Source organism: Halichoerus grypus, chromosome 10, assembly GCF_964656455.1.
Source record: "Halichoerus grypus chromosome 10, mHalGry1.hap1.1, whole genome shotgun sequence".
Taxonomy (NCBI): Eukaryota; Metazoa; Chordata; class Mammalia; order Carnivora; family Phocidae; genus Halichoerus; species Halichoerus grypus.
In genome coordinates this window covers 111323714-111341811 of record NC_135721.1, presented here as the reverse complement: position 1 = coordinate 111341811, position 18098 = coordinate 111323714, and the positions used below count along the sequence as shown (strand labels likewise).

General features: G+C 48.4%; 1 protein-coding gene across 1 annotated transcript; it reads right to left on the bottom strand.

The window, feature by feature from the left end:
• Positions 1–234: 234 nt before the first annotated feature.
• Positions 235–17240, bottom strand: SUN5 (Sad1 and UNC84 domain containing 5). Its single transcript, XM_036093212.2, has 13 exons — positions 17176–17240; positions 15822–15880; positions 15539–15610; positions 14434–14500; positions 13468–13529; positions 9753–9802; positions 8404–8438; positions 7695–7803; positions 3545–3623; positions 2585–2700; positions 1953–2120; positions 1369–1455; positions 235–360 (listed from the first exon to the last, which is right to left on the bottom strand). Exons 1-13 carry the CDS (start codon positions 17238–17240, stop codon positions 235–237), a joined length of 1095 nt encoding a protein of 364 aa, XP_035949105.2.
• Positions 17241–18098: the final 858 nt, after the last annotated feature.

Here is an 18098-nt window from a genome sequence, read left to right as displayed (position 1 = left end):
GCGAGTTTTTGCTCGGAGACTTCACTGTCCCCATCTGTGACATGGGGCGTCGTGGGGCTATTGTGAGGGGGCCTGGACACTCGGGACATGGTGGAGAATTGCTAACCGTGGCCTCAGACATCACATGTTAGCCCACCCTCACTCTTTGGAGCCAAAAGACACTCAGACTTGGGCTGAGCTATGAAGAATAAACTTTAATCTCTCTTGGGGTAGGGGCTCTAGTTCGACTGCTCTCTAGGGCATTCTAGGTGGGGTCACAGAGCCGTGCACACGCACTCGGTACAGGCAAGTGAAGCGGGGGTTCCCCCAGTTGCTCGATATCTTCACCTTGACAGCCCCAAAAGCTCGGACAGGCTGGTTCTGCAAGAGACTCAGACATGGAGCCATTGGCTTCCACTCTGCCTTTCCAGAGGGGTGTTTGGGCGTGGAAAGGAAGCCTCCCATTTCACAGGTGGGAAAACTGAGGCTCAGATAGGAGAATGGACTGTCCTGAAGCCACACAAGAAATTGATACTCAGGGGCTGGGGTGGAAGGTGCTGAGGCCAGAAGGACGGATATACTGTGATTGAGAAAGTGTCCCAGCCTTGGGGCCCTGGTACATATGGCTGTGGGACCCCAGGGCAAATCACTGCCCCCCCTTGGGGCCTCAGTTTCCCCCCTCTGTAAGATGGGAGGGTTAATATCTGCTTCCCAGGTTTGCTGTGGGCATGAAACAAGATCCTGGAGCTAGCTGGCCTGCCACCTGGTAGATGTTCAGTGAGTGCTGCCTCCTCCCCTTTTTGCCCCCCAAGAGGGGATGGAGCCCAGTGCAAAAGCTGGGGCCTTGGCCTTTGAGATCTCACTGGATGCTTTGAACCTCCCAGGGAATTACAAAGGGGAACCTGAGGCCTAGAGAGGAAGGGAATGGCCCAAGATCACGCAGATTTGTGGGGTCGGGGTTTGGGTCAGTGTCAGCCTGAGTCTCAAGGCCATTCTACTAGCTACCCCTTGTGTCCCGCTTCTGTTCCCAACTTCTGCCCCTTTAGGTCTCCATTGGGTCAGGAGCTGATAACGGGGTCTCCCAGGATGGAGACGCTAAGTTGGAAGCCAGCAACCGCGGCCCAGCAGGCCCCTCCTGTGGGTGGCCTCCGGGGCAGGTCAGGGGAACGATGTATTGCTAGAAGCTGGATGCATCTCCTCGGGGTCCCACTTTTTGCCCTGGGCAGTGGCTTCATGCTCTGAGCCTCAGTTTCCTCACTTGTCGAGTGGGCTAGTGACAGTTTTACACACCCGAGGCTACTGGGGGGACGAAATGGGGTTCCCTGGGGAAAGCCCTGCCCATGCTGTACATTCAATATGTGCTCGACATGGGCAGCTTTTCTCCGGTACCTGGAGCTGGAACATCTGAATGATGTTTTCCGGCTGAAACTGAAACGCCCCCAGGAACACCTCCTCCCTGGGAGAGCCTTCCATGCCCTGTAGAATCAGAACCAAGGAGAAAGTATCAGGTATGGGTAGGGCCTTCAGAGGCTGCTGCCCCTCTCCAGCTGAGACTTGCATACCTCCTGGCATGGGGAACTTCCTACCTCTTTGGGCATCATTCCACTGCAGCACAGAATAATGGATAGGAAAGAGCACTCGACTGGGAATCAAAAGCCTGAGGGTCCTCTTCTAACTCTGTCACTGACTTGTAGGATTTGGGTGTTACCCTGACCCTTTTCTGGACCGCAGTTTCCTTGTCAATGGTCTCTGAAGACCAAACTGGGCTCTGAAAAGCTTGGCTTGAAATAAAGTAGCTGCTTATCTCCCATCCTCAACGGCTGTGATCAGCTCCGAACCTGGTCACCCTCAGCCTTCACAAAGCCTCAGCCAACCCCTCTAGCCTGGTGGCTTGTGCAGACGGAGTGCCCAGAGTCCCACCATATGAGGCTGTCCCCTTAGCCAAGCCTTGCTCCCTGCTGGGGCATGCTCACGTAAATGACGAAGTCCTTGGGAGCAGTGTCCAGGCTGCCCGACAGTGAGATGGTCTTGGGGATGTGCTGCAGTGTCAGGTTGGACAGGTAGACCTTCTGGGCCAGTCGGATGGTCACCTGACCTCGGTCCCCGGAGAAGGCCCAGCAGTTGCCAGGCGTCATGTTGGGCTGGAAGGGGCAGGTGCAATGGGGACCATGCTGGGTGGGTGGGTGAAGGTGAATTCCTCGTCCCACCCTGGCTCACCTAGCTCTCTTTGCCTCCTGGATGAGCCAGATCCTTCCATCTACAAAGCTTAGGTCAAGCACCACCAACTCCAGGAAGCTCCCCTGACTGCCGGCAGCAAGAATGAGCCTTCCGCTCAGCCCGGCACAGGGAGGACAGGAGCCTGCTTGGGGCCGTGAGGGTTCCTTGACCCTCAGGTCTTGAGGCGTGGGTGGCGGGCCCCTTCCAGTGCCGAAGCAGGCTGTCCCTTCCCTGCCCCTGCCCCGTCTCTGTCTCGTGTTCCTACCTCTCCCCCCACCCCAGGGACCCACCCCCTTTGCACACACCGCCAGTGTCCACTTCCAGGTCCTGCTCCCAGAACCCTGACCACACCCCTGCCCCCCTCTCCTCGTCCCCCCAGCACCCCTGCCTCGAGGATCACGTCCGGGGGCTGCGCATAGTTCCACAGCCGGATCCAGTTCCAGTAGGAGCGCGCCTTGTCGTGGTTGTACGTGGCTGACGTTTGCTCAAAGTCGATGGAGGCCCCTGTACGGGAGGGAGGGTCTGGGTGGGCGCTGACTGTGCGCCCCGTGAGCGCTTTGGGTGAGTCACTGGCCCTCTCTGGACTCCGGTGTTCTCTGGGAAATGGGACTAAGAAGAGCAGCAACAATAGGAATGCTAACATTCACCTCCTGGGGTTGCTGTGAGGAGCAAAGGAGTCCTTCCCTCAGAGCCTCATTGATGACAGCCTCCCCATTATTCCGATGGCTATTGTTAGGCCTATTGCACAGAGGAGGGCACTCCTGCCCTGAGAGCTTAAGCCAATGCCCTCTGACCCCACATGCCCTTGGGCCCGGGCCCGTCCACCCTGCCCGCCCTGCCTCGCCTCCTTCCCCCTGCCCCCCCACCCCGCGTGCTCCTGCTGCGTCTCCACAGGGGTACCTTCACTGGGGCTCCCCTGGGTCGGGAATACTTTTCCTTCCTGGCCAGGTCTCAACTCAAACGTCCTCCCGCACCCCCCTCTGCCTGGGTCCCCTCTCTCCCAGCCACCTGCTCTGGTTTTCCACAGCACTGATTCCCACCTGCAATTGTTCTCCCTGACATGGGGCAGGTGCGGCTCAGCTGGCCTCTGGGTCTGGAGGATGGTGAGTGGGTAGAGGGGTCATGGGGGGCCTTCTCTCCCTGCCTCAGCCCCCCTTTTGAGACAACAGAAAATTGTAGCAAGAGAACCATCTGGGGGGGCAGAGGTTAGCTCTGACCATGAACTTCCCGGCGGCAGAGAGTGCACCAGACCAGAACTGAAATCCATCCTCTGAAGAGTTTCTGGGGAAACTTGATGTGGGCAGATTGTTGCGGTGTGGGGGGCGGGGGGTGAGGGGGAGTCACTTACCTATAGATTTTAGGGCAAAGTCTGGCTTTTCAATAAAATCTCCTTGTATCATCTTCATTATTTTCTGGGCAATTTTTTCCTGAGGAGGCAGAAAACAGGCTGTGTGCTGATGTGTTCTGACAGGTCACGTCCACACGTGTGTTCACACCAAGTGACACGTGACTGCAGCAACTCTCTTGTCCTTAACTGTTTACCCCTGCCTGTGGAGACCGTGGCTGGTCCTGGCACAAGACCACCCAGTCACCCCACGGTGAGGAGGCCCAGGTGACACAGAGCCATACCTACCCCCCTCCCCACTGGGTTTCCTCAGTGCTTCCACGTGCACCGTGACAGGGTGTCCCACGTGGGACAGGACTCTTAGTGAAGTGAAGAGGCAGGGGGTCTGGAGTCAGACAAACTTTTACTGCTGTGGGGCTTTGGGCTAGTTACCGCCCCTCTGAATCTTGGCCTTCTTTTTTTTTTTTTTGAAGATTTTATTTATTTATTTGACAGAGACAGACAGCGAGAGAGGGAACACAAGCAGGGGGAGTGGGAGAGGGAGAAGCAGGCTTCCCACCGAGCAGGGAGCCCGAAGCAGGGCTCGATCCCAGGACCCTGGGATCATGACCCGAGCCGAAGGCAGATGCTCAATGACTGAGCCACCCGGGCGCCTCTGATTCTTGGCCTTCTTGTCTGTACCATGGGGACGATAATCATGTCCCCCTCTGGCTGCTGTGCGGATTAGAGCCAGGACTTGTAAGACTACTGTGTGCCAGGACCGTCCTCAGTGTTACGTATGTTCACTCTTTTCCCCTCACATCAACCCTAGGAGGCATGTGCTATGATCACCCCCATTTTAAAGATAAGAATATTAAGGCACAAAAGGTAACGTGTGCAAGGTCACACAGCTGGTAAGAGGCAGAGCCAGGCAGTTTGGTTCCAGTGTTTGGGCTCTTAGCTACTACACTCTCCTGCCAGATAAAGACTGCAAAGCACTTAGCACAGTTGGTACTCAGTAAATGCTGGCTATTATTTTTATTAGACTCTTCAAAACTGTGGCAGATTGTATTTCCCCAAAATGGCCATAACAAAGTCTCCTGTAACACACTTTTCTTTCAATATGACTTTGATACTCTGTTGAGAGGTGGGGCTAAAGTTCCCTCCCGTCAGTCTGGGTGGGCCTGTGGCTCTGGCAGAGGTGATGTCATGTGACTTCTGGGCTAAGCCTAAAAGGGGGTACAGCTCTACTTGGTTCTCTGGGGATGCTCACTCTTGGAAGCCAGCTACCATGCTGTGAGGAAGCCCACACAACACTGAGAACACATGTATGAGTGCTTTAGTCAACAGCCCTGAGTTCCCAGCTGATAACCAATATCAACTTCTAGACATGTGAGTGAAGATGCTTCCAGATGGGTCCAGATACAGTTGCCAAGTCACCCCAGCCTTCAAGTCTTCCCAGGTGAGGCCTCAGGTATTGTGGAGCAGTGACAAACCATCCCCACTGCATCCTATTTGAATCCCTGACCCACAGAATCTCTGAGCATAATAAAATGATTGTTTAGCACCACCAAGTTTTGGAGCAGTTTGCTGTGTGGCAGTAGTAACTAGACTAGCCACAGGGTTACAGGGCAGTGATTATGATTTGTTTTGTTGATGTGGAAACTCAGAAAGTTTGGTGACCTGCCTAAGCTCCAAAAGGTAAGAAAAGATATTGCATCCATAAAACAAGAATAGAAATCTATGAAAAGGAACACCCAGGGAGAAAAAAAGAAAATTCTTAGGAATTCAGAATATATTAACAAAAATGAAAAACCCAGTAGAAATTTTGGTAGATAAAGCTGAGATTATGTTCTCAATTTCAGAACAAACAAAGAGAAGAAAACAGGGAGAGATGGAAGAAAACAGAGGATGAGTTCAGGAATTTAACATCCAAATAAAAGGAGCTTCAAAAATGAGAATAAAACAAATATGGCTGGGGGGAAAACACCCATTTAATCACATGAGTAAAGAACACTTTTTAGGACTAAAGGACATGAGTTTCCAGATTGTAATGGCCCCAATGGTAGCCAGCCCATAGGCAAATTATTATGACATTTAAGATGTAAGGTGAGATGTAGGGCTTCCAGGTAAGATGTAGTAAGTTACAGAGGATCAATGCTCTGACTAAAAACAACTAGGAAAGGCCATATAGTTTACTAAATCATATTTTAAAGCCACCACTAAGCTATGGGAGAAATGAGGACCAGAGGGATTAAAATTATAGAGAGGAGAGAACCATTCTGAAATACGCTAACAATATTTTAATCCCTAGGGGCATTTGATAATTCTGGGCATGAGCTGAAGACGTGGGTTTAGGCTGAACAAGGGCTGCTACTGGTGAAAGAGAAAGCAACAAAGATTTTAATAGTCACACAGGACTAAAAAGATAAAATTGGAGACTTGATGAGCCTCAAACCTGAACAGTTTTCCCCATAAGATGTTAACTGAAACCCAGAACTATGGAAGGGGCTAAAGAGCTACCTTGAAAACTTCTGAAAGACAGAGTAAAACTTCCCAGTCTCACAACGCTTGGGAAACCAAGTCCCTTTCAGTGAGGGGACCTCAAAACAAAATAAGCAAGAGATAAAGCCCTACAAAAATCTTCTTAGTATATAACAGAATCATTTGGAGGGCTTGTTGAAACACAGATGGTTGGCTTCCATCTTCAGTAGGTCTGAGGAGGGCCCATTGATTTGAATTTCTAATATTTTCCCATGTAATGCTGATGCTGCTGATATGGGGGCCACACTCTGAAAACCACTGCCCTAGGAGGAGTGGTGAATCAATACTCAGAAGCTTTAGCTGCACCTGAGGGCACTAAACCAATTATGGGCACAATTAGAGGCTGAGAATCCAAGCTTGCCCCTGGCAGAGAAGGTTACCCCTGGGGTCAGAGATTTTGCATTGATGCAGGGCTGGAAGACAAAATTGGAGACTTGAGAAGCCTCAGACATATGGTCAGTCTTTCCCATGAAGACATCTACCAAAAGTTTGAAGCTGCATGGGCAGGACATTGAAGGGTTAAGCTGAAACCTCTGACTAAATCTTATACAAATTGCAATCCAGGTCTGAGCCAGCTCAATGAAGATCTACATAGAAGTGATCAGTGTATTCATCTTCCTTACAAAGAAAAGGGAGAACTCTCTCTAGTTGAAGTTATAATTATCTGGAGCATGCAGTTCTTTCGTATACAATGTCCAGAAAAACACTAAAAAATTTCTGGACAGGAAGAGACAAGACCATATGATTGATACTCCAAAGAAAACCAGATAATAGAAAAAGACCATAGATGATCCAAATATTGGATTTAGCAGACAAGGATTTAAAAATAACTATGACAAAATGTTAAATAAAAGAAAAAATGGACAACATAGATGAGATGTTGGAGAATTTCACCACAGAATTAAAATTTATGAAAAAGAATCAAATGTATATTATAGAACTAAACAAACAAAATCATTAGTGAACCTGAAGAAATGTGAATAGAAAACATCAAAAACTTAAGCACATAGAGAAAAAGAATGAAAATCAAACATACCAGGTAATAGCATAGGAATTATGTGGAACACACTCTAAAATTCTAGCATAGATGTAATTGGAGTCCCAGGAGAGGAGATAGATAATGGGAAGGAAACAATATTTTAAGAAATAATAGCTAAGGAATTTAAAAAACTATTGAAAAAATCAACCCATAGATCCAATAACCTCAGCAACCCCACCCCAAACAAGTTTAATATAGAACATCAGAAATAAAAAGAACATTCTACAAACTCCCAGAGATAGGAAAAAAAAAACCAAAACCAGATCATACTCAAAGGACCAATAATAACACTATTATACTTCTCAACAGCAACAGTATAACTAGAATACAATAGTGGAATTCTTTCGAAATTTTTAGGGGAAACTTTCCTATCTAGAATTCTATACCCAGCCCAACTATCAATCAAATGCAAGGGTAAAATAAAGATATTTTCAAATGTGCAAGTTCTAAGCAAATTAATAAGTCTCTTATTTCACTCTCTTCCAGGAAGTTGTTGGGGGATGTGCTCTAATAAAACTTAAGAAATAGGAAAAAAGGCATTAAACAAAGAGAGAAGTCAGATGTTTGGGAGCAGAATGGCCAGGATCTCACCTCGTCTGACATGGCTTCCATCAGCTGGAGCTTGGCAATGAGCTGGGTCATGTTACCTCGGAGGTCCTGGATTTCCCCAGTGTGAAGCCGCACCTTCTCCTGGTACATTCTTACAAGGAAGGAGTTAAAACATGGACCAACTGATTTGTGATGCTGCTATTGTCACCCTCAGCTTCTACTTTTGTCAGTCAGCCCACAAAGAATTAGCCTCAGATTTTCTCACTCTCCTGGGCCCATCTCTGGCCCTATCTAGCAGGTTCTTATCTCTAAAATATTACTCATGCTCTTCCTCTTACTTGGAATATTTTTAAATTCAACTTACTTCTTCCAAATATTCCTGAGTATTTTGTTTGAAATTAAGGATGCTGCCACCAGGTGGTATCTTGTTGGTTAAAATTTCTACTCAGCTACCATTTGCTGAGTGCTAAACTTAGGCCAGGAATTATTCAGGACAGTTTACGTCTTCTTTAATATTGATAATTACGCAGAGCAAGGTGGGTGTTATGCCTCGTCTCATAAATGAGAAGTCAAAGGCCCAGAGAGGTGAAGTAACTTGCAAAAGTTTAACCATGTAGGAAGTATGGGAGCTGGGATTTAAACCTAGGTTGGTCTGACAGCAGAACCCACATTCTTAGCCAATACATCACAGGACCTAGATATAATTCTGGTTTTTAGGTGATAATAAGACTATTTAGCAGATTCTTCTTACCTCAAGCTCTGCAGTGGACTATTTATGCTGTCATCCTGGTAGGGTATTGAGGAAAGCAAGGAATCTTTTTCAGATGCCCTAATCTGGGTCCAATAGAACTTTATCCATCCATTCTCCCACAATCATAAATCCATCCATTCATCCACCTTCCCATTTACTCTTCCATCCATTCACCCACCTACCATCTATCCAAAATCCAATATACCTTCCATTTTAAATCCATTCATCCACATCCATCTACCCTTCCACCCATCCACCATCCCATCCAACCACCCTTGCCCACTCATCTACTCTTCCATTTATCCAACCTTCTTTATCCATCCACCCTCCTATCCATCTAACTTACCTTATATATTGACCCTTTCACCAATCCTTTCACTTTCCCATCTATCCAACCTCTCAACCACCATCCATCCATCCATCCATCCATTTACCCACCCGTATATCCCATCTGCCCTCTCATCTGTCCATTTTCTCATCCATCCAATCTTCCATTCATCTGTCCATCTATCCCCCCAGCCATTTCCCTACATCCCTGCAACCATCACTTCCATTGCCCCATCTACTCTCCCTCCATTCCACATTTCCTTCTGATCATCCAGTCAACCAACACTGATAGTGACAACCCTGTGCCCAGCCCTGAGGTGGACATCGCTGGAGTGAATCAGACCTGGCTCTGTCTTCAAGAGCTCCCAATACAGTTGGGAAAATAGTCATGATTACAGAAGATTGCATTCATGATTACAGAAAATTGTGGGAGGAAAGGGGAATGTCATCACCTCCACCTGTAATTTCTGAGGGAAGTGACATTTTAGCTGGATCTTGAAGTTATGAAGGAGTCTAAAAGGAGAGAAGAGGAGAGGGAGGGACAAGCTCCTCAGATCCCCTTTCTCTTTAGCCCTTCTGAGACTCTTTGCTGTCCTCTGATAGGGATCTCTGGCCACTGATTTCCTCCTCCTTTCTCCCCAGGAACCACAAAGCAAATGGTCTCATTTCATTTGCGCAGAACAAATTGCCTTGCATAGAGAGAAAATTGTGTTCCATCCTCACTCTCCCACTTTAGGAGGAAGATTTGGCAAAGGAAAGATAGGTAACCTCTGGGAGTGAGTGACAGGAGAGTCCTTCTGTAAGAAGAAGGACGACTGCATCTGGTCTTTTAAAGTCACATTTTGGTGGGAGAGATGGGTTCCAGGTGGGTGGCATGGCAGAGGCAGAGATTTGGGGCTGGGATGAGTCAGGAACTGATCAGGGTCCAGATGTGGTGAGAGTGAGAGAAGCTGATGGAGGCAACATTGCCTAGTTGGGGTGAGGTTAGTCAGTGGTGGGGCCTGAAGAGCGCACACACTCACCTGCCAGACTTCCATTTTGGATGGTAAGTGCATAGAAAACATCCAGAATCCTGTGGGGCCAGGAGAATGAGAATAAGCCATGTAAGATGAAAGGTTAAAAGTTTAAGCTCTGGCATTAAGGTATCTGGATTCAAATCCCAGCTTTGGCACTAACATTGTGCAACTTTGGAAGAACTTATTTAATCTCTCTATACCTAAATTTCCTCCTCTGTAAAATGGGAATAACAGTAATATCCACTTCATGATCAAACGATATCATATATGCAAAGTGTCTCACATAAACCAAATAATCCATGTCCCGTCTCCCTCCTCATTCCACTGGGGAGAATTGATGAAGAGAAGAAAATGAGATGGTCTTCCCTGCATATTATGATCTCTGTGCTGCCTGAAACCCTACCATTCAAGCCATTATTAAAAGTCTTTAAAACCTATTCAACGTTCATGATAAAACAATCAACAACTAGGAATAGAATGGAACTCCCTCAATCTGATAAAGCCCATTTATGAAAAACCCACAGCCAATAACATACTTAATGATAAAAGACTGGATGCTTTCTTCCTAAGATAAGGAACAAGACAAGTATGTCTACTCTCGCTATTTCTTTTTTTTTTTTTAAGATTTTATTTATTTATTTGAAAGAGAGTGAGAGAGAGCACAAGTGGGGGAAAGGGAGAAGCAGGCTCCCTGCTTGGGGAGGGAGCCCAATGTGGGGTTCAATCCCAGGACCCTGGGATCATGACCTGAGCTGAAGGCAGATGCCTAACCAACTGAGCCACCGAGGCACCCTTACTCTTGCTATTTCTATTTAACATTGTCCTGAAGGTTTTAGCCAGGTCCATTAGTCAAGAAAAAGAAATAAAAGGCAGATGACATAACCTTGCACACAGAATCCTAAAGTATCTAAGACTGGGTGTCTTGCCCAGTGTCAGAAGTGATAAATGAATTTAGCGAGGTTGCAGGATACAAGATCAGTATATGAAGATCAATTATATTTCTAAACACAAGCAATAAACAACCTGAAAATGAAATTAAGAAAACAATTCCATTTACAATAGCATCTCAAAAAATAAAATACTTGGAATAAATTTAACAGAAGTCCAAACCTTGTACTCTGAAAAAACCAAAACATCATTGGAGGAAATTAAAGAAGACATAGGGATATATGTCAATAATGGAAAGACAACCCACGTTCATGGATTGGAAAACTTAATATTGTTAAGGTGACACTACTCCCCAAATTCATCTATGAATCAATGCAATCTCTCTCAAAATCCTAGTAGCCTTTTTTTAAGAAATGGAAAAATTGATCCTAAAATTCATTTGGAAATGTAAAGGACTATAACTGCCAAAATAATTTAAAAAGAACAAAGTTGGAGAACTCAAACTTCTGGATTTCAAAACTTACTACAAAGTTATAGCAATCAATCCAGGGTAGTACTGGCAAATAGCTAGACAGATAGATTGAGGGAATAAAATTAACAGTCCAGAAATAAACCCTCACATTTATGATCAATTGATTTTCAATAAAGATGCCAGACAATTCAATAAGGGAAAAAATAGTCTTTTCAATAAATGGAACAACTGGATATCTACATTCAAAAGAATGGAGTTAGACCCTTGCCTCACACCATATGCAAAAATTAACTAAAAAATGGATCATAAACCTAAATGTAAGGGCTAAAACTATACAAATCTTGGAAGAAAAAGTGGGAGTAAATCTTTATGGCTTTAGGTTAGGCAATAGTTTTTTGCATCTGACATTAAAGCACATATATGACAAAAGAAAATATAGATAAATTGGACTTCATCAAAATTAAAAAAATTTGGGACACCTGGGTGGCTCAGTCAGTTAAGTGTCTGCCTTCGGGCTCAGGTCATGATGCTAGGGTGCTGGGATTGAGTCCCCTATTGGGCTCTCCAGGGGGGAGTCTGCTTCTTCCTCTTCCTCTCCTCTTCCTCAGCTCGTGTGCTCTTTCTTTCTCTCTCTCTCTCTCACTCTCTCTCTCAAATAAATAAAATCTTTTTAAAAAAATTTAAAAATTTGTGTCACAAAGGAAACCATCAAGAAAGTGAAAAGACAACCCACAGAATGGGAGAAAATACTTGCAAATTGTATATCTGATAAGGGACTTGTATCCAGACTATATAAGAAACCCTTACAACTCAATAATAAAAAGACAAACCAATTTAAAAATGGGCCAAGATCTGAATAGACATTTCTCCAAAGAAGATCTACAAATGACCAATAAGCACATGAAAAGATGCTCAACATCATTAATCATTAGCAAAATGAAATAAAAACCACAGTGAGATACCATTTCACCCCCTCCCCAAATGGCTAAAATAAAAGATAATAACCAGTGTTGGTGAGGATGTGGAGAAATTGGATCTTCATACATGCTGGTGGGAACGTAAAATGGTGCAGCTACTTTGGGAAAAAAGTTTGGCAATTTCTCAGATAGTTAAGTATAGAGTTGCCTCATGACTCAGCAATTACGCTTCTAAATATAAACCCAAGAGAATTTCTTTCTTTATTTAAAGATTTTATGTATTTATTTGAGAGAGAGACAGCCAAGCAGGGGAAGTGGCAGGAAGAGGGAGAGGGAGAAGCAGACTCTCCCGCTGAGCAGGGAGCCCAATGGGGCACTCAATCCCAGCACCCTGGGATCATGACATGAGCCAAAGGCGGACGCTCAACTGACTGAGCCACCCAGGTGCCTCTACCCAAGAGAATTTAAAACACATGTCCACGCAAGTATTTTACAGGAAGATTCCCCGGAACATTATTAATGGTGGTCAAAAAGCAGAAACAACTGTAATATCCATCAAACAATAAATGGACAAACAAAATATGGCATATCCATACAATGGAATATTTTCAGCCATAAAAAAGGGTCGAATGTTCTATGCTACACCATGGGTGAACTTTGAGAACACAATGATGAGTGAAAGAAACCATCAAGACCCCATACTATTGTATGGTTCTATTTATATGAAATGTCCAGAATAGGCAAATCCATAGAGACAGAAAATGGATTAGTAGTTGGTCGCCTAGGTCTGGGGTGAGGGGGAACAGGAAACCGTGATAGGGACTGGGGAATTTCTTTGTGGGGGTAGTGAAAATACTGGAATTTGATAGTGGTGATGGGTGCATGACTTTGTGAACATACTAAAAACCACTGAATTATACATGTGAAAATGGTGATCTTTATGGTATGCGAATTATATTTCAATAAAGCCATTATTTTAAAAAATCTTATTTGTTGGGTTAAGTTTCCTAGGAATTTCTAATTTCCTAGGAAATTCTCCACACACACACCCCGCCCAACCCCACTTCTCTGGGCCAGTATGCTTGAGTGGAGGGAGGAGATCCCTTTGCCTGGGAAAGTAAAGCTGTGATGTGGGAGGTGGGTAGCAATGGTTGGAAGGAAGCCGTAGAAAACTAAGAAATGAGTAATAATGATCATACCGTGGTTGGGGGAGAACTTTACAGTTTTCAAGGCTTTTCTTAGCTTTCAAAAAATTTCCTTGGTCATCAGTTAATTTACTCCTCACAGCAACACTCATTAGACAGATGGGGAAACTGAGCCTCCTAGAAGGTCACTGTCTTGCCCAGGGTCACATAGTCAGTGTCAGAGCCTTCACTCTTTCCCTCCCCAGGTGGGGCGAGAGCTCAGGGATACCTCTACCTGGGGCAGGGCCCCGGAGACGTACCAAAAGCACAGAGGACCAGAACACCTGTCTTTTCCATGAGCTTCTGGAAGAACAGCTTGCATCTGGAAGAGAAGGAAGCAGCAGTCAAGGTGAAGAAAGGCTTTGCACAGGCTAGCAAATCCTGGCCTGGCCCTTGCCCTTTTCCCACCAGGAAGGTCAGGACCCACCCTGGGCAGTGAGACACCCCCTCCAAGATGCTGACTGAGTCCTGGGGCTGCACAGCATCACAGGGGGAAGAAAGCTCTTACTCCCGTATCTGGGGCTGTCAGAGATCCACTCACAGTGGTCACCCACATCCTCTTCACACCCTTTCTCCATCTATAAACTGTCTGTTCCCTCACTTCTGTCCTGGTGAGCACATCCTTCAGAGTTCAACACAGACGAACGTCCCCTCCTCCTACGACCTCCAGAGTCAAAACCGGCCTCCTCCCCTTACCACTGGTTTTGGTGTCTGCCTGCCTTCCCCTGACTGGGAGCTCAGGAGTGGTGAGGGTCAAGGCTGGGACCAGAGTAGGCATTGAGATGTTTAGAATGCAAACTCTAAGTGAATGAATGAGGTGGAAAGCTCTGCAGGAATTCGGAGTTTGCATGGACCAGAAGGGTGAAGGGAAAGGATGGGACAGGCATTCCAGGCAGGAAAAACAGCATGTGCCAAGGTACAGAGGCAGAAATAGGAATAGCAGGCCCAGGGGGTGAGAACCCTAGCCTTGCCGGCCCGATGGATCCACAGCAGGACGCATAATGAGGCAGCTCAGAAAGGAAGCATGGGACAGGATTCCAGAAGGCTGCAGGTGAAGGAGGAAGCCACAGTGGGTTCTGAGGTGAGAGATATGATAAAAGCCAGGTTTGGGATGGCTTCTTTGGTCTGGTGATCACGAGGAGGTTCAAACCCGTGAGGGGGCTGCCGTGGTAACCAGCTGCATGTTCCCTGCCCCCATCGGCCTCCCCTCGCCTGCCCCTGCTCACCTGCAGGTACTGAACAGAATCTGGTGAACCTGAGTCCTCAGGAAGCAGGCCAGGCAGGTGATCCAGGCTGCAGGGGAGGCAGGAGGGCGGTGAGCAGCTGCACCCTTGTTCTTACCCTACAAAGCCTTGCAGGGGGCGAGGCCCTCTTGCTGGGAGACCCTCTCAATTTTCTAATCGAGCCCAGGGTAACCCTGCTCTGCTTACGGGTGAGCGCCAGCTCAGAGGGAGGACGGGTCCTAGAGGTGAGCATGGCTTGCGACCGGCAGTTAATAGCTACCTAACAGTGACTCGGGAGCACAAAAAGTCTGGGATGTGCCTCTGCCCATTCCCAGACACTGGGAGTTTCTCAAGGGCAGGGTCCTTGTCTGGTTTATCCCTGTCGGCCTGGTGTTGCCCAGCAGGGAGCTAGATAAAAAGTTGGGATTCAGGAATAGATAAGTAGGTGGGAGGATACATGAATGGACAGAAGAATGATGAGACCACGGCTTGGAAGGTGGCTAAATAGGAAGACAGATGAGAGGATGGGCAGATGGAAGGCTAGCTAGAAGGATGGACGGGTGGATGACTGGGTGGGTGTGAATATTAGCAGATAAAGGAACGGGGGACCTGATGGTTGACTCCGTGAATGATTGACTGGCTGGCTGAAATAACGGGGCCCACGGATATGACAACAGATGGCTATGCAGACAGATGATCCGAGAAATGACTGAGTGATGAGTAAGTGGAGGGGCAGGTGGATGAACAGAGAAGTAGAAGACGGATCTTTACAGCGTGGTCAGACCACGTTCCCGAAGTGAGGGCGCATGGCATCAGACCGTTCCCGGGACTTCACCAGCGGCCTCCTGGCCCAGGGGCCGGGCTGGGGGTCGAGTAGGGGAGGGCCCGACAGTTAGCTCCTCCTCCAAACAGCGTGTCTCCCTCCTACTCCCTCTCTCCAGCCACCGAAGAGATCCTGGCTGGAATGACACCCCTGACACCCCCAGAGTTCCCTCCCTCCCCTGCAGCCTGGCAGAGGCCTTACCCCCCCAGGTCAGCCTGGCCTGCGGCTGGGCCCTCTTCCCAGGCCCACGCCGACGGCCAGGGCGGTTCTTCAGTACATACGTACACACACACGCCAGCAGGCACTGGGTCAGGCCGGCTGGGGCGCTGATGCGGACAGGCAGCACGAAGGCGTCACCTGCAGAGAGCGTGGGGCTGTCGTGTCAGTGCCAGCCTCGGGGACATGGTGCCTTGCAGACTCCAGGGGAGCACCCTGAGCTGGGGGTGGCCATCCTGCTTCCCACCCCACCCCCCGCTGGGTGACCCCGGGGTGCCCATCTGGGCATCTCTGAGCTCGGCCCCTTACTGTTCACGAAGACCCCGGGGCTCCCCCTCCCTGCCCTGCTCACTCGTGTTTGACAAAGTGTCCTCTGTTATCCTGCAGGTGTTCCGGCTTCTTGCGGCGGGCCTGGGGATAACAAGACTCAGAATCGCATTTTAGAATTTTCAAGAAACGCGGTTGTCCCCGTGTTGCAGATTGAGAGACTGAGGTGCAGAGAAGTTTGCCCGAGACCGCCAGCCTGTGAATCAGGGACACACCCAGGGCTGACTGACCCCAAAGCCAAGTCTCTTTCGAGGAAAGGACTCCGTCTGCTCTGGTAGTCACCGGTGGTTATCCGCCAAAAGCCAGTCCCTCCCCTCGCTGGCAGGAGACTGGTTTTGGTCCCTTGTCCCCTCCTACCCCGCCCGTGTGCTTTTGGATAATCCTGATTGCTCCAAGCCCGCTCTAGGACTCCCAGTGCCTTTGCTGTGGTTGGCTCGGTGGGGGCAGGTCCGCAGGGGTGAGGGGTGGGGGTGGGCTGGGTATTGGGGTCTGGCACTTGCGGAAAAGCCTTTCTCGTCGCTAAAATGAGACCCACGGGAAACAAGGCCCACTCTCCTTGCACCTAGACAGCCAAGCTTCTCCGGGCCCCTGGAACTGTGGTAGCCAGCTCTGACAGCGGGGAGGCCAACAGGAAGAGCAAAAAGATGGCGGGGACCTGGGTCTCAGGGGACATTGCAGACACGCAGCATTGACGTGCTCTGGAGCCATCCACCTCTTGGGACCTCTTGGTGCGTGAGATAACAAATTTTTATTTATTTCTTAAGACAATGGTCTCCAAACATTTATTATTATACCCTCCCCCAATGTATTTATGTTTATTCCTTAAGAAATTCTATATATAACACCACATATATATTATTTACTCTTTCAAACGTGCAAATTTATTTATACATTCTTGAGTAATAGAAATTAAAAGAGGGTGAGCTAAAAATATATACACTGGAGTTCTAATAAGTTCTCCCCTTCACCCCAGGGGATTGTTTTGGATACCCTCTTGGGATATACACCCCGTTTTGGGGGCCCAGCGGTAGGCAGGTAGATGGCAGAGGCGCGCGTTTCCCCACTTACCGCTGTCTCCCTCGCTAGCCTGGGACCTCCATGGGGGCAGGGAGCACACCCGCTGGGTGCAGCTTGAGTCCCCAGCACCCTGCCCAGTGCCCGCACACACTAGGTGCTCAATAAGCACGTGTTGGGGATGACTGCCCCTCCACTCCCTTGGCGGGGAGATTTTAGGAAATCCACCGTCAGACCTCCCCGACCTCAGCTGCTGCCTCCATGAAGGCCGTGGGTCATGCCCGCTCACCTCTGGGGGAGAGGGCAGAGGGCCAGCGTTTTGTAAACTGCAAAGAACCGGCAGAGGGAAGGGCTGCCATCCTCACCTCCTGGGCCTGACATCCTCGGGCGGGTCACACGGGTTCCCGGGGCTCCTTGAGGACCGTGGCATCGATTTTCTTCTCTAGGAAATCTGCGGGGGGCGGTGGTGCGGGGGCTCTCTGGGAGTCAGCGAGGGGGAAGCGGCTGCCGCCGCTGCCACTTCCTAGCGTTCCCTGGAAGGTGCCACGCGGGATCTCGCCGGGTCAAGCAGAGCTGTGGGCACTGTGACCTCATAGAGCAGGGGGCGGGGTCTCCGCCCAGTCTCCAGCTCGGCCCTGGAACTCCCCCTTGGACGGACCCATTGTGACCCACTTTCCACTTTCAAGAGGAGGAAATTGAGGCCCCAGGACAGGAAGGGCCATGCCAGGATCTCAGGGGCTGTGCAGCAGCCAGAGCAGAGGCTCCAAGGTCCAGGCCAGGCTTTTTCGTGCCCCCAGCTCCGTCCCTGCTCCAAGGTTCCCAGACTTGCCACCTGCCTCAGCACTTGCTTCGGCTGTACGTGAAGGCATCTTATATGTGGGTCTGCTCACTGGTGGACGGCTCGCATAACACAAAATGATGTATATGCTGTTGTTTTAATAAAGTTCTACATTTGCTGGAGACAAATAAAAGCATAACAGAGTGGAAATGTCTGGCTACGTTTTTTTCCTGTCAGCCCTGCCGATGGAGAGTTTATTCAGATTATGAAGCTAAAAGGAACTCCTTTTGCCCCTGGGTGGCAGTTTCTCAAATTGTAGGCTAAGTTCCAGTGGTAAGCTGAAGAATCGCCCCTCGGGAAGGCCTGCATACTAACACCTGAACGTGGGGCTGTGTTAGGTTACAGAACAAAGGTGATTTGGAGCTTGCAGATGGGATTAAGCTCACTAACCAGCTGACCTTGAGGTAGAAGAATATCCTAGCTTATCCAGGCGGGCCCGGTGTCATAAGG